We start from the raw sequence: 13,480 nt of genomic DNA on the forward strand, positions 1-13,480 counted from the left end.
AAGCAAGTGATGAATGGTTGGTAAATGAGCCACACACACAGAGCGCAAAACTCGTCATGTGTCATGCTTATGAGGTAAAATTTGAATGGAACGAGTGAAATGTAAGGATAAGGGGTTAAGAAGCACGGCTGCAGCTTCACAATCTGACACAGCTATTTCTTAACTGTATTTAACCAAACTACTATCTGTTACTATCTCCCTAACATCTCATTTGGAGTAATTATCATACGCGGCGATTCCTTGCTTTATTTAATACAGTGTACTAAGGAGCATAATTGCAGATGGTGACAAATTGCGGCGGTGCGATGACATTTATTGCTTCTCAGCTCTCCTGTCATTAGCAAATTAGGCTTAGAGGCTGAGATGATCCAAAGAGACCCTGTAAGTATTCAGCCAGACACGATGTAGCTCTGAAGAATGACTGTCATCATCGGTGGAAATGAGACCGTCTTACACATCCTTTACCTGCTCGACTCAATTTTTCATCCTCCACACTAACCAGGACCTTTGTATTTAGTGTGAGAGGGCTGCCGAGGGTTATACATTTTGCAATTTTCTCTGCTAATCCTTCAGAAAGTGAGAAACAGCTCCCTGGCACATACCTGTACAACTCTATAATCCCAGGCTAACAAATTTGAATGTTTCTCTTCTAACACATCTAAACTAATAACAAAATAAATTCAGACTGTGTATTGTGAGGACTGAGACTCTGGTCCAGCACATTGCTCCTAGATATGACAGTGTGATATGGACTAGCCTGACATCACAACCTTCCCATCAATGAGCATACTGAAGGAAGAGACTCAGATAACAAAAGCTGAAAGGACGATTGTGTCATCCTCTTTTTCCCTCGTTTTTTTCCCAATGAAGAGTTTTCTCTCCCAAAAGCCCCTGCCTTTAAAATCGAACAAAGAAGTTGCTGTGCATCCACTAACTGCCTGTGAGCTTGAATAAGTCCAGCGTCTGAGCTGTGATAAGTCGCTCCCAAACAAACTGTGGGAGTGTTTAATTGGCAAAAATGGAAACAAATAAATCCATGTTGAATTTTAATGCCCTCTCCTTGTTTTTGTATTTTTACTTGGCTGTATTTGATAAACGTTATAAACATGTGCTGCAGAGGCCTTAATGATCCGTTTCCTGCACCATGCTGTATTTATTCTCTCAGCCGCTCCACTGTCTCGGGATTAACTTATCTCTCCTCCAGGCGGTACTCGGAAACTAAATTCTGCATCCTTAACACTTTTTTCCCTGTTTCCTCATCGGAAGAGTCCAGAAGCTAAACCTGTGTAGCAATATGTACAGTACATTGAGGTAAACTGGGTTATCCTGCACTGTGCCAAGGCAAGATTTAGAAGTGAAATCTTTAGGAAATAAACTGCAAACTGGTACTACAGATCATTTTGTTGTACCATCAGGTCTGGTCCCAAATGTTATTAGCAATCATTTTATATATATCTGAAGCACAAAATAACACAAATTTAATAACATTTGAAAATGTACTTACTATCCTTATATTCACCTTTGTGTCACCTTTTACTCTATCCAATCCTGCATTGCCACTTCGCTGCTAATGCATCAGGTGCTGTCCATTTATAATTGTATTAAATTTTAGACATCTATATTTGTGTCTTTGTTCCAGGCAGCCATTGGCATCCATTCATTCCTATGCAATATGTAAAAATCATTTAGCCGACTGTTTAAATCTGCTTGAGTTGTGTGGTTTATAACAATAAGTGTCACCTCTGTATTCTTTATTGTCATAGTGACAGTACTGTTGCGAGGTCATGCAACAGAAACGTTTAAAATCACACTTACACTGCATGGTCACAGAACCATAAAACAGTTCTGCAATTTGTTAATATAGTTTTAAAAGGAATGAAAACCAGTGGTTCTGTTAAAAATCTAAATCTGCTTGAACACACTGGCAGGGTCTGACCTAAACTGAACTGGCACATTACTTTATAGCCAAAAATAATGATAAACATTATTCAGGGGGATTTTTAATTATTTTCATCCATCCATTAGCTATATCCACTTTCATGGCAGCGGGGAGCCGGAGTCCATGGCTGCTGTTATTCATAAATGAATCACCAATGACTGTGAAAGGACTATCAGTCCACAATCTACTTGTCATGCAAAATTGACATTAAAAATATTCCTAAAACTGTCATCATGATTGGCATATTATCTGACAAGAACATTACAGGAGATGCTGAACTTTGTGTTTCTATTAAAAATGTCTCACATTTAATGAAGCTGTTAATGATTTGTTATTATGCTTTTTGTTTAAGATGTTGTTTTTCACAATTATCATAACATGCACCAGCTGACTATCCAGTATTTAAGTTGCTCGACTCAAAAGCCCTCTGCTGGCTTTGTGTCTTTGTAATGAACCAACAATGTATGAGGTAGCACACAGTGTGCTGCAAAGCCTTGAGTATGAAGCAACAGCAAAACTGATCATCCATAACAAGACTAACCATTACTGTACCCACCATATACAAACAGTATATATTCAGCACTGCTGGTCCCCAGGTGGTTGCTGGCCTCGCAGCGGTATGTGCCATTGTCTGTTTTATTTAGTGTGGTGATGGTTAGTTCCCTGCCCTCCACAATCATGCGCTCGATATCTGGCAGCTCTCCTCCATCTTTAGACCACAGCACTGGTTCAGGTCTGGGTAAGAAAATACAAATGATATTTTCCTTTCATCTTTCTGCATATTATTTTCTAAATGTAAATAAATAATGAATAAAATCAAGAAATATTCTTGAAAAATTACATTCTGTAATGAGGAATTGCATTTCAAGTCCAATTTCTGCCGATTTTTATGCTATTAACTGCCATCAAATTGAAGTTGTAAAGAAATGCCAACTTACATTGGGTTGCCTATGGAAACACACTCCAATTTGAAGTATTGCCCTTCCTGTGGAATAATCAGTGAATGTGTGATCTCCAGATGGGGAGCATCTGCGAAGAGGGGACAAAAAAATCCAAAGCTATGACAGTACTGTGTGTTAGAGGCTTTAACTCTAACACTGACAAAGTACCACAGTAGTTAGTTCTTTACCCATTGGGCAGCTCTTAGCTCTGGCCCATATCCCTGTTCTGCTTTGGTACTAATCCCTTACCTGCAAACTAATCCTACACTAATCCTGAGCAAATGCAAAGCTAAACCTGCAGACATAAATGTAATCTCAATCCTTGTATTTCTTCTCAATGCTAATCTTACACCTAATCCAGCTTTGCAAGGTGTGTATGACTGCACTCACAGTGGACCTCCAGGACCTCAGTTGTCATGTAAGGGTTCGACAGAGACACATGTTCCACGCTGCAGGTGTAGGCGACGCCATCATCCCGTCTGTCCACCTCGAACTGGAGGCTACTCTTCACTGTGAATGATTTTCCTGTGGCATTCACCTCTTTAGTGCCTGCAGAGAGTCAGAAAGACAGTGGTGCAACTTGTGAATTACTGGGAACTGTTCTGGCTTTGGTGCAAGCCCTTCATGCAAAAAATTATTTTTGAAAAAGAAGCAGAGAAAAACAGAAATCAACTTGTACTAACGAAAACGTGAGAAACATGAAATTTTATTTCAAGAAGCTTTTCAGACATAGACAGCTGCAGTGTTATTGTTGTTGTTATTGTTGTTGTTGTTGTTGTTGGTGGTGGTGGTGTTGTTGTTGTTATTCTCTGCCTCTCCTTTGAGGAAGAGAATCTTTGGCCTTTGAAAGTCAAGTCAAAGTAAAGTGAATAGTGAAGGGAGAGAAGTGTGAGCATGGACTCGGTTGGTTGGGTGTGTTTGCTCCTCCAGGACCATCTCTCAAACATCCCAGTCAACACAAACAGACACACACTCCCCCGACAGCGCGGAGTAGATTTCCATAGTTGTAGTCACACCCTTCCTTTCTTTCCTCTTCCTTGTCTTGTGCCCAAACATTCACCCTTTTCACAACTTCAGATCTTTATTTGTGTTTGTGTTGTCCCTGCCCTGTGATGGCATCTTCATTTAGAGATGTCTCCAAACTTATAATTGAAAGAATTTCTTTGTAGTTTGCTGCTGCTCTCCTGTCAAAGCGTGTCTTAGCGTCACTTTTCTCTGGAAGGGCTGTATGATATGCTACTAATGCACCTGAACAGGGCAAAAAAGGACAAGGCATTACTTAATGACAGCCTCAGAAAGACTTTTCACTGGAGCTGCTACCCTCCTCAGCCCTTAAGACCCCCCCCCCCCCCCCCCCCCCCCCCCCCCCCCCCACCTCCTCCTCTCCCTGGACTTTCTGCCTTCCAGTGCAAACCCAGTCAATCAATACTTATGTATGTACTCACTTCACTCTTTCACTCACAAACACACATGCAGCACATGAATTGTTCAATCTCTTAGTCTATTAAATACTAAAAGTCCCTTGCAATGAAACCCAGAACACCATTATCATCATCACTTTAGGCTGATCCGACCCATTTGTTCCACTCCACTGATTCTCTTTGATTTTTGCCATGTATGAGGGGATTAATTTTTTTTATCAGACTTTTCAGTAGAACCACTACCAGTACTATAACTGCTGCTATTACAGCTACAACTGGTACTGCCACTTTGTGCATTTTTCCTGCTGCTATTGAGGTTGTCAGAGTACTCAATAATTCTTCTGTGTTACATACCACTTTTGTGATAATAATTAGTGATACATTTTCATGAAATGGCTTGACAAAACCCTGAAATTTTCAGTTGTACAGATGATGGAGTTCTGTTTTAATAACTTTGTCTTAAAAGCTTAGAAAAGAAGGCAAAATAAACTAATTATTTCACTTCAATTCAATCCAATAGAGCTTTTTTAATCCATGAAGGCAATTTGATTTAGGGCACAAGTACAAACAGACAGGAAACAGACATATGAAGGCACAGACAATCATAGTAATAGTGCAGTTGCATTTAAAAAGTAATCAAAGTCAAAATAGAAGATAAATAATACAGGTAAATAATACATCCTAAAAATGTAGAAAAGAAGCAGTTGTGTGAAATGTGTTATTTATTTTGTACTTTTTGGAAATGTTTTGAAAGTATGCGTTTCATTCTAGATCCAATTTATATGAACTACTGATGTTTTTAGTATACAAGAATTTCAAAACTACAAGTAATAACAGCAAAAATAAGTGGAAGAATACACAAACAAAAAAAAATATTATTTTACATCCAAACTCACTGGAATCTAGAAAATCACGCTTTTATCAATGAATGCAACACAAATTAAATTATTTTTTGAGTCCTATTTTCAAACATCAGGCATCATTTGAACAAACAGGAATGTCAGAGGCCCCACATTTTGCCTTGAAGTACAGAGGGGGGATAGTATGTAAGTATCTCTGTGGTGTCAAACACAAATCTCTCCAGCTTTCTCTCTTATTCATCAAGTTGCCTACAGCATCAGAGCTGCCACAGACGAAGCTGTCAGTCTGTTTCAAGGTGGCTGCGAGCATCGCCAGAGAGCACGCAGAGGCAGTTTTCGGAAGAATATGAATGTGCCCAGGTGCACCTGCTTTGAACCAGAAACCCAAGAGGCAAGCAGATCTATATTCAGGCAACTGGGGGCGCTCCTGTAATCAACACCTCTGCATCTGTTTTAACAAGGAGGAATGTCAGTGGGAGGATTTTTTCAAACATGGTATATTTTAATAAGAATAATATCAGGGTTGGTTGGGCATGGTTTGGAAGACTTTAATTTTGGCTTCTTTTCAGATTAATTATTGTTTTATGTTCAATGGGTGTTTTCTTATGTTATGTTTTCTTTTTTTCTTTCATTCTGTGACATAAAGTCTCAATTAATTTGCTGTTTAAAGCCCTTTAGGTAACTCAAAGTTTGCAATGCTTCATTTAGCAGTTGTTAGGGTCTTTAATCCTACATTGGAACTTAATTAACAATCTTGCACATTTAGTACTTTAGTTGAAGGCTAGAGAGGTATAAGGGCGTGCTACTGCTAACAATGCTATCGGTAAATTCAGGTTGGGTTCCTGTGTGACAAATAGAGTTGATTTTCCACCAATGTGTTACTTGGCAAATAATAACTCTACCAATGAGGTTATGTATGTCAGGTTGGTTGGTTTGTCAGCAAGATTACGAGAAAATTACTGGCCAAATTTCCATGGAACTTGGTGAAAGGGTACAGCATGGGTCATGAAAGGATCCATTTCATTTTTGAGAGGATATGATGTGGAACACAATCTTTTTCACTTTCATTGACATTAAGTGATCCAGCTGGTGTTAGTGCCCTTCTTGTTGTCTATGACACAGCACTGTCTTATATTTATTAAGCTTTGATTATGTTTATGACATATTTTTGGATTTGCAATTGTAACAGCTTTTTAAAATGGTTTCTTGGGTTATTCCCAGCAAGCTTATTTCAGTGTTTCCTTAAACTAAACATCAAAGTAGCCACACCTATATAAAAAAAAGCACAGATAGAAACCATTACAATGTACAATTTGAAAATGATTACAATTAAATGAGATGAAAGTCATAAAATAGTTGGATGAAAATGTGAAATCATCAAATAATAAAATCAAAGCAGAGATGTTCACAGAGCTCAGGTCACCCTTTTAACAGATGATGGCAGACTGCTTTTGTTAATGAATCTGGGAGTAGAAATGTGATGTCACTTAGATAAAGGCCTAAATGCATTCACAAATGCCTGCTTAACAAATTATTATTATTATGATATTAATGATTTTTCGATAAAATAAAAAAAGCTTTAGAGTTTTATGCGTGTCTTTTTTTACAATGTTATAACTGAAAACAAGTTTTATCTTATATTTGGCAACCATGTAAAAATCCATTACCCTTTCTAACTCCCTGCACAGTTTCCAGGCTCTTAAACTCAATTGGATTCCACATTTTTAACAAAATTCTGAAGGGGTAAACAGATACAGTGGGAAAGCGAGTGTGCATTGTCTAAAAATAGATCAAAACCACTATCTAAGGCAATAAATGTGAGAAAGCACTTTGAGGTTCTACAGCATATGCTGGTATATTCCTGTAATGTTGCTCATCTGTAAAATTCTCAGATATCCCCCAGAATATTACCTCCCTATCTTAAAACGTAAAGACTGGGTAAACAAAGGAGCCAGAGAGTGTTAGTTAGATCAACAGATGGTATGATGATGCACTTATATGTCCAGAAAGGCATAGATCATACATACTGAATCTCATGCAGATGGAAACAAACATTTGTAGCTTTGTAGAAGAAAGAAAAGACATCTGCCCATTATTCTTCAATTAAAGTGGAGATGGATTGATTTAAATGTTATATTGTAATGCTGTGTTTTTTATTAACAGTCAAAATAGATGTAAATTATAAACTTTACAATAGTGTTTTTAATTAGAATCATGCCTAAGCTATGGCATAAACTCTTTCCCCTGGAAGTACAGGCCCAATAGTTGAGAGTGCCGTCTAATTAATACCATAAAGGTGTTGAGCTTTCTATATATAGCAGGCATAAAGTTGCTTTAATTATTTAGGGCAAAGGTAGTATAATATTATGTTGTCAGTGATACAAAGATTAAAGTACCCTTTAGATACAACATGAAGGCCAGACTGTGTCTAATTACATGATGCTCTTATTTGCATATAAAACATTTTTACCATGTCTCCCAGTCTTTGCTATATATGACAAACACTGTGATCATCATTGGATAAGAGAAGCATGTAGTGTAAATATTCAACTGTACATATGTGAATAATAATAATAATAATAATAATAACAACGCATTTATTGATTCAAATGTCTTGTAATTTTGCCCAACTGAATATAAAATTAGTCACCATCCTGGAGTTGTATTTGAATGAGCCTTTATGTGAATTTGAAGGAATATATAGGCCACTTTATAAACGCAAAGAGAGTGACAGTGGGTGGATTTTTTCCTCAATAGATTATAATTTGAAGCCTGTCATTCAGCGACACAAGTAATTTGTATGGCTCCATACAAATAAATTGACACTGGATGACAGTTGCATTTTGAGGTCTGTAATGCGTCGCGCTTCTAATACAAATTGTTGAAAAACAAATCATCAGAGCATGAAATAAATATGACATGTTTTTGCTATTACACCTGCTGTCATCTTGGAGCTTTGTAGACTGGTCCCCCAGTGGGGATAGATTTGACTGACAGCAGACACTAGCGGCAATGATCTACCACAGAAGAACCAATGGCAAAACATGCTGCTCCCAGCACATACTTGTGAAAGAAAGCTTTAAAGCAGCACCTACAAAAGAGTTGGATCCGGAGCACTGATTGACATTTCTCCTCTTTGACACTTTGACATGGAAATGAAGTTTTTAAGTCAAGCCCTCCAGTCTCTGCTTTGTTCTTTATCTTGCTTTGACTTGGAGATGCAACACACCAAGTCTGTTTGCCCAAGTGGCTTAATAAAACCCATCGTACGCAGGTAAAACTAATAAAAGCACATTTGTATACAAGACACCAGTTTGGGGCAGACTTAGGGCACATGTAGTTTTCTAGCGATATGCATTTCACACACAAAACATCAATGCCATTTCACAATCAAATATAAATGTAGGGAATCCTTCTTCAATTTTAATTTTCCGCTATGCACCTTAGTGGTGCCTGCTGATCTAGGGTGGGATAAAGGTATTACATTTTTATTTTCCTCCACAAAAGACAGGAGTTGGAATCATGACAAAATTTGTGGCATCCTTCAAACCCTGTAAAATTTTGTTTTGGCATTTGTTTTATGTGCGTATGTCTATATATATTAGAAATGTTACATTTAGAGCATTAAAGATTTATTTTCAAGTATACATAAAGCAGGAGACATAAAGCAAAAAAAAAGAGATCATCTCAGCCAGCTCTCCACTGGCCTTTCAGGAATCTACGTGCATGTCATTTCAACAAGAAAACTTCATATCCCAGCTCCTCTCCCATCAATCATGATGCCATGTTGGGCAGACACAGACAGAACCACCAAGAAAAAGCTCTCTGGTGCAAATCTTCAATAAAGAGGAACTGTCACACTGAGTCTCTGCAGCAGGCTCTGTTACATTAAAGAGCTCCACACAGCTTACCTCTGCCATCAAATTGAGGAAAAACATTCCATTCCAATTTTTTTTATGTTTTTGTCTTTTTTGTGCACATTTTTAAAGCCAAAATAAGAAGGTGATAAAAGCTATAAAAATACAAAGTGCGGAGCTTCAGACAGTTTGGAAAGAGGTATACAAGAAAGTGAAAGCTTGTAAGGCACACTGTGTGAAACCACAGAAAACTTCTGCTGGTTTAGTGTGATCAGCACACATTACACTGCACCATCTGCTGCCTAATGCATTGTCTCTGTCACTGTTTTTTTCCGTCTGGGTGAAGCCAGTTATGTGGCCTTTCTGAGTTTGCATTCTTGTGCGTTCTTGTATCCTCCTTGACTCGTTTGACTAATCTAATCGCTGCTGTTCGGAAAAAAAATAAAGCACCTTAGAGCCACCTGCGGAACGAATGCCCAGCAAGATCAACTCATCACATGCAAACAGAGCTAATGCAGGTTGTACAGAGAATCTGAAACTGTGGGATAAATGAACACATGTGTATCCTTTTAGGTGAACACACAGCCTGTGTCAAACTGTAAGCATGCAATTCTTCTTGTTCTTCTTCCAGACCGTTTGGCATAGCTTTACTCAATAACATGACAGTCTCTACAACATACTTCTTTTAGTCGATCGACGGACATTTGTTGAAGTTATTTTACCAAGCAAACATGTCAAACATTTGCTCGTTTCATCTTTTCATAACTGAAGCTTCACGGTTCTATATCATGATAATTGTAAAACAACAAACCCTTGAGTCGACATTTCATATTTGATTATCACCTTTTATTGGACAACTGATTTGTGTTTCTATTAATCAACCAGCTGAGTACATCATTACTTTAGTGCCACTAACAGTGAAAACAGATTGCTTTGCAGAACTTGTTGATGTACACTTAACTTTATAATTAGAATCAATAAGAGGCACTCCTATATGTCTTCACCTTGGTCAGGTAGTGAAATGTGGATGGCTCTGCCACAGTCCAGCAACATTTGGACAGCTTCCAACGACAGCAGCAATCCTGGCTGTGTGCCAAGCGAATCATAGCACCGCTAAACCCCGGCCAGTGGAACAATGCATGAATATGAGCACAAAGGAATGCAGCAGCTGAATGACTTGACAGTAATGATGTCTCCAAGAGGGTACAAGTGGTAACAGAGGATACAATGCTCTGTGAAATCCACACCACATGCCTACCTTGGACCTCCTTGTCATTTCTGAACCACCGGATATTGGCAGCTGGTTTGCTGCCCGGTGTGGTGCACGTCAGGGTGATAACATCCCCCTCCATGGCAGGCTTGGTGAATCCTGTGATCTCAGGTCGTCCTGGCACTCCTGTAGTGGATGGAAATATGATTATGAACAACATACTGAAAACATAAAATTCACTTTCAGATATTCATCCTTCTCTCATTGGCAATATATAAATTGAGGTTTGATTTTTTAAGGAAGGACAAAAAGGATGACAGAAAAATGTAGTAGTATCACAAAAATGAAAAACAATCTACAAAAAACTCAAATCAAACAAATGGAGTTATATAAAGCAGATAATAAGTGGAAATACAAATATTACTAAATAAAGCAATTAAGCCAAAGGATGTCGCCAAACGAGTGGCCGCCAGTTGCAGCAGCTCCTGTGTGGATTACTTGTTTTTGTTTGTTAAAGTGTTTTTCTGCATTTTTCTCTTCTTTCATTTGTGTGTGTGACTGTTGCACTTATTAGTGGTGACAGTTTTCATGCACTTTTTCTGTGTTTTTCATGCCCTTGCTGTTTTTATCAATTTTCTTTGCTTCCTATAATCTTATACTGTCTATGTTTGTCTATTGCTGTTTGTATGCTGCTGTAACACAACAATTTCCATTTACCTTATGCTATGTATGTATGTATGTATGTATGTATGTATGTATGTATGTATGTATGTACATATTTATGTTTGTACATAATTATATATGTACCGTATTTCCTCAAATAGTAGTAAAAATCAGTTTGGGACCCGGCTAATAATCATTTGATTATTATTTGCTATTATTTGAAGGAGGCTTTTATTAAAAAAAGAAAATCAGAGCAGCACTTTTTAGAGTGCATATTGTAGCCAGTTAGAGTGCGTATTGTAGCCAATTACCCGGATGTCGGCCATATTGTAAGTACTCGGATGTAAACAAACAATGAACAGCACGCTGAATGTTCATTTTAAGCAGGATGTCTAAACTACTAAAAAGCCCAGAAGAACGTGCGTAAACGGCTCGACTTTACAGAGAATGACTAGGACAGCGGGAGAAACAACAATATTTACCTACAGTACTAACTCGTGTGGCGAAACGTCAAAATACAGGTGTTGCGTCAAAATCTGTTACCCATCAAATGATGTTTCCTGAATGGTGTTCTCCGTAGCATCACCTCCGCGGTTGGAGTTAGGATTTAAGTTTAAGCTTAGGCCTTGTAGAGAGAACTGTTTGGGGTTAAGGTAAACTTGGGGTCATGTTAAGCAACTTAAAGAAGGACTGGTTGGGGTCAGGGGTCAGGTTGGTGCAGGTTAAGGTAAGGGGGGCACATATCGATGGGGGAACAGACTTTGACATAACACCGGTAAGACACCCGGCTTATAAAAGAGGCCGGCTTTTATTTACTATACATTTTTTTTACACCCGGTTACTAAATGAGGCCGGTCATTAATAGGGGCCCGGCTTTAAATTGAGGCAATACGGTATGTATGTATGTATGTATGTATGTATGTATGTATGTATGTATGTATGTATGTATCTATCTATCTATCTATCTATCTATCTATCTAAAGCTAAAATACCCCAAAATCTGTTGTACATGTTTCCTGTTTGATTGTAGAATGCCTGATGAAGGTCATCGTACAGAAAAGTAAGTATATAAATGTTCTCTAAGTGTTAACAGTGTGTGGGAGTCGACTTTTATTTTTCATCTATTTCTGTATATATCCTTCAAAACACGTGTCTGTCTTGCACAGGTGTGAAAACATTCTCATTGAGTTTTTTGTGGCTGTCCTGCCTGGCAGGAAATTAAATATAGTAACACTACTCGCTTGCAAGCTTCACTGTCATCCTTTATTCTAGTAGACAGGGCTAAAATGTCCATTTTCCAACAAAGTAACAAGTGCATGGTGAAGAAAAAAATCACAGACTATAATTTAAATTGTGCACATATTCATGCTGTTAGAACATGAATAATTAGCCACAAATAATTGGCGTGTGGAGACTGGGCCAAAACTGACATGCTCACCCAGAACAGTGAGAAAGGCCTTGGTGGTCTTGACAGGCATGGTGAAGAGTGAGCAGGTGTACAGGCCTTCATCTGACAGGCTGACGTCACCGATTCTGATGGTGAGCTCCTGCGATGACGCTCGCACCAGCTCGATTCTGTGGTCCCTTAGAGCTGTATAAGGAAAGAGGACAAAAATAAACACAGAATGCACAGACAACAACAAGAGTTCACTAATGGGCCAGTTCACTGATGGCAATTCATTTCACAAAGTACAATTAGTAATATAGATTACCCTTTCCACAATGAGACTTAACACAATGTGCTTTCACTTATTTCAAATAGTTGTCAAATGCAACAAACCAACACTTTCAAATGCTGTAAACACATACTGTGGCCAATGGTTTGAAACATTTTCTTTACATTTGCATTCTAGTCTTATTCACAGTCAGCGAGAATACCAAAGGCATCAGCGGGTGCACTGAAGCGTAACAGCAGAAAAAGCTCATAGTCCTAGATTACAATATCTATTTAGGTAATCACTTACATTCCAGGTATTGATTTACACTCACTTTAACACTTTTAGCAACTGGCTCTGCCTGTGACATTTCTCTCTTTGAACACTGATACCAAAACTTACAGAACCTTTTACAGAGCCACTTAGTAATCATGCCATTATTTTGTATTTTCACCGTAACTATATTCTAACAGTATATAGTGCAGACGAGGGTTGAGTAATAATCAATATAGTTCTTATTAACTGTTAATGGTAGTGGGTATTGGGATAAAAACAGCAACAACACCCAATTTTAATTGTTCATGTGTATGATTTTAAGCCAACTGTAACAATGAACTTCATAACACTTTATTATTCTGAGCCTCAGTTTGATAATTTTATATTAATTTGCTCTATCATGATATGCATCAACATTGTTAAAATCATCCTTGTTAATATTGAGTCCTGATTCCAACCAGTTCACCCAGCCCAAATGTAAACGTAGGTAAAAACAAAACAACAACAATTCTGTTAATAGTAATAGAGTAATTTTGAATTGCTGCTAAGGCTACAAATTAACCACTGCTACTAATAACATTCATGATACAACAATCTTCACAATAAGTGCTCTTAAAACACAGCTTGAACAATAACCTTTCAGTGTTTTAAGAGACCT

At 38.0% G+C, this 13,480-nt stretch overlaps 1 protein-coding gene across 5 annotated transcripts in view; it reads right to left on the reverse strand.

The window, feature by feature from the left end:
- The window catches only part of cadm2b (cell adhesion molecule 2b), a 132,160-nt gene that overhangs the window by 6,109 nt on the left and 112,571 nt on the right, over nt 1–13,480 (reverse strand). For 3 of the 5 annotated variants that reach the window (XM_059331501.1, XM_059331500.1, XM_059331499.1), the window contains 5 exons: nt 12,330–12,482; nt 10,277–10,414; nt 3,271–3,429; nt 2,878–2,968; nt 2,496–2,674 (listed from right to left, as the gene is read on the reverse strand). In XM_059331501.1, the coding sequence (XP_059187484.1) occupies nt 2,496–2,674; nt 2,878–2,968; nt 3,271–3,429; nt 10,277–10,414; nt 12,330–12,482 (720 nt within the window). The remainder of the gene's footprint in view (nt 1–2,495; nt 2,675–2,877; nt 2,969–3,270; nt 3,430–10,276; nt 10,415–12,329; nt 12,483–13,480) is intronic. The other 2 variants (XM_059331503.1, XM_059331502.1) reach the window with 1 other exon arrangement.

The sequence above is a fragment of the Centropristis striata genome, chromosome 4, assembly GCF_030273125.1.
Source record: "Centropristis striata isolate RG_2023a ecotype Rhode Island chromosome 4, C.striata_1.0, whole genome shotgun sequence".
Taxonomy (NCBI): Eukaryota; Metazoa; Chordata; class Actinopteri; order Perciformes; family Serranidae; genus Centropristis; species Centropristis striata.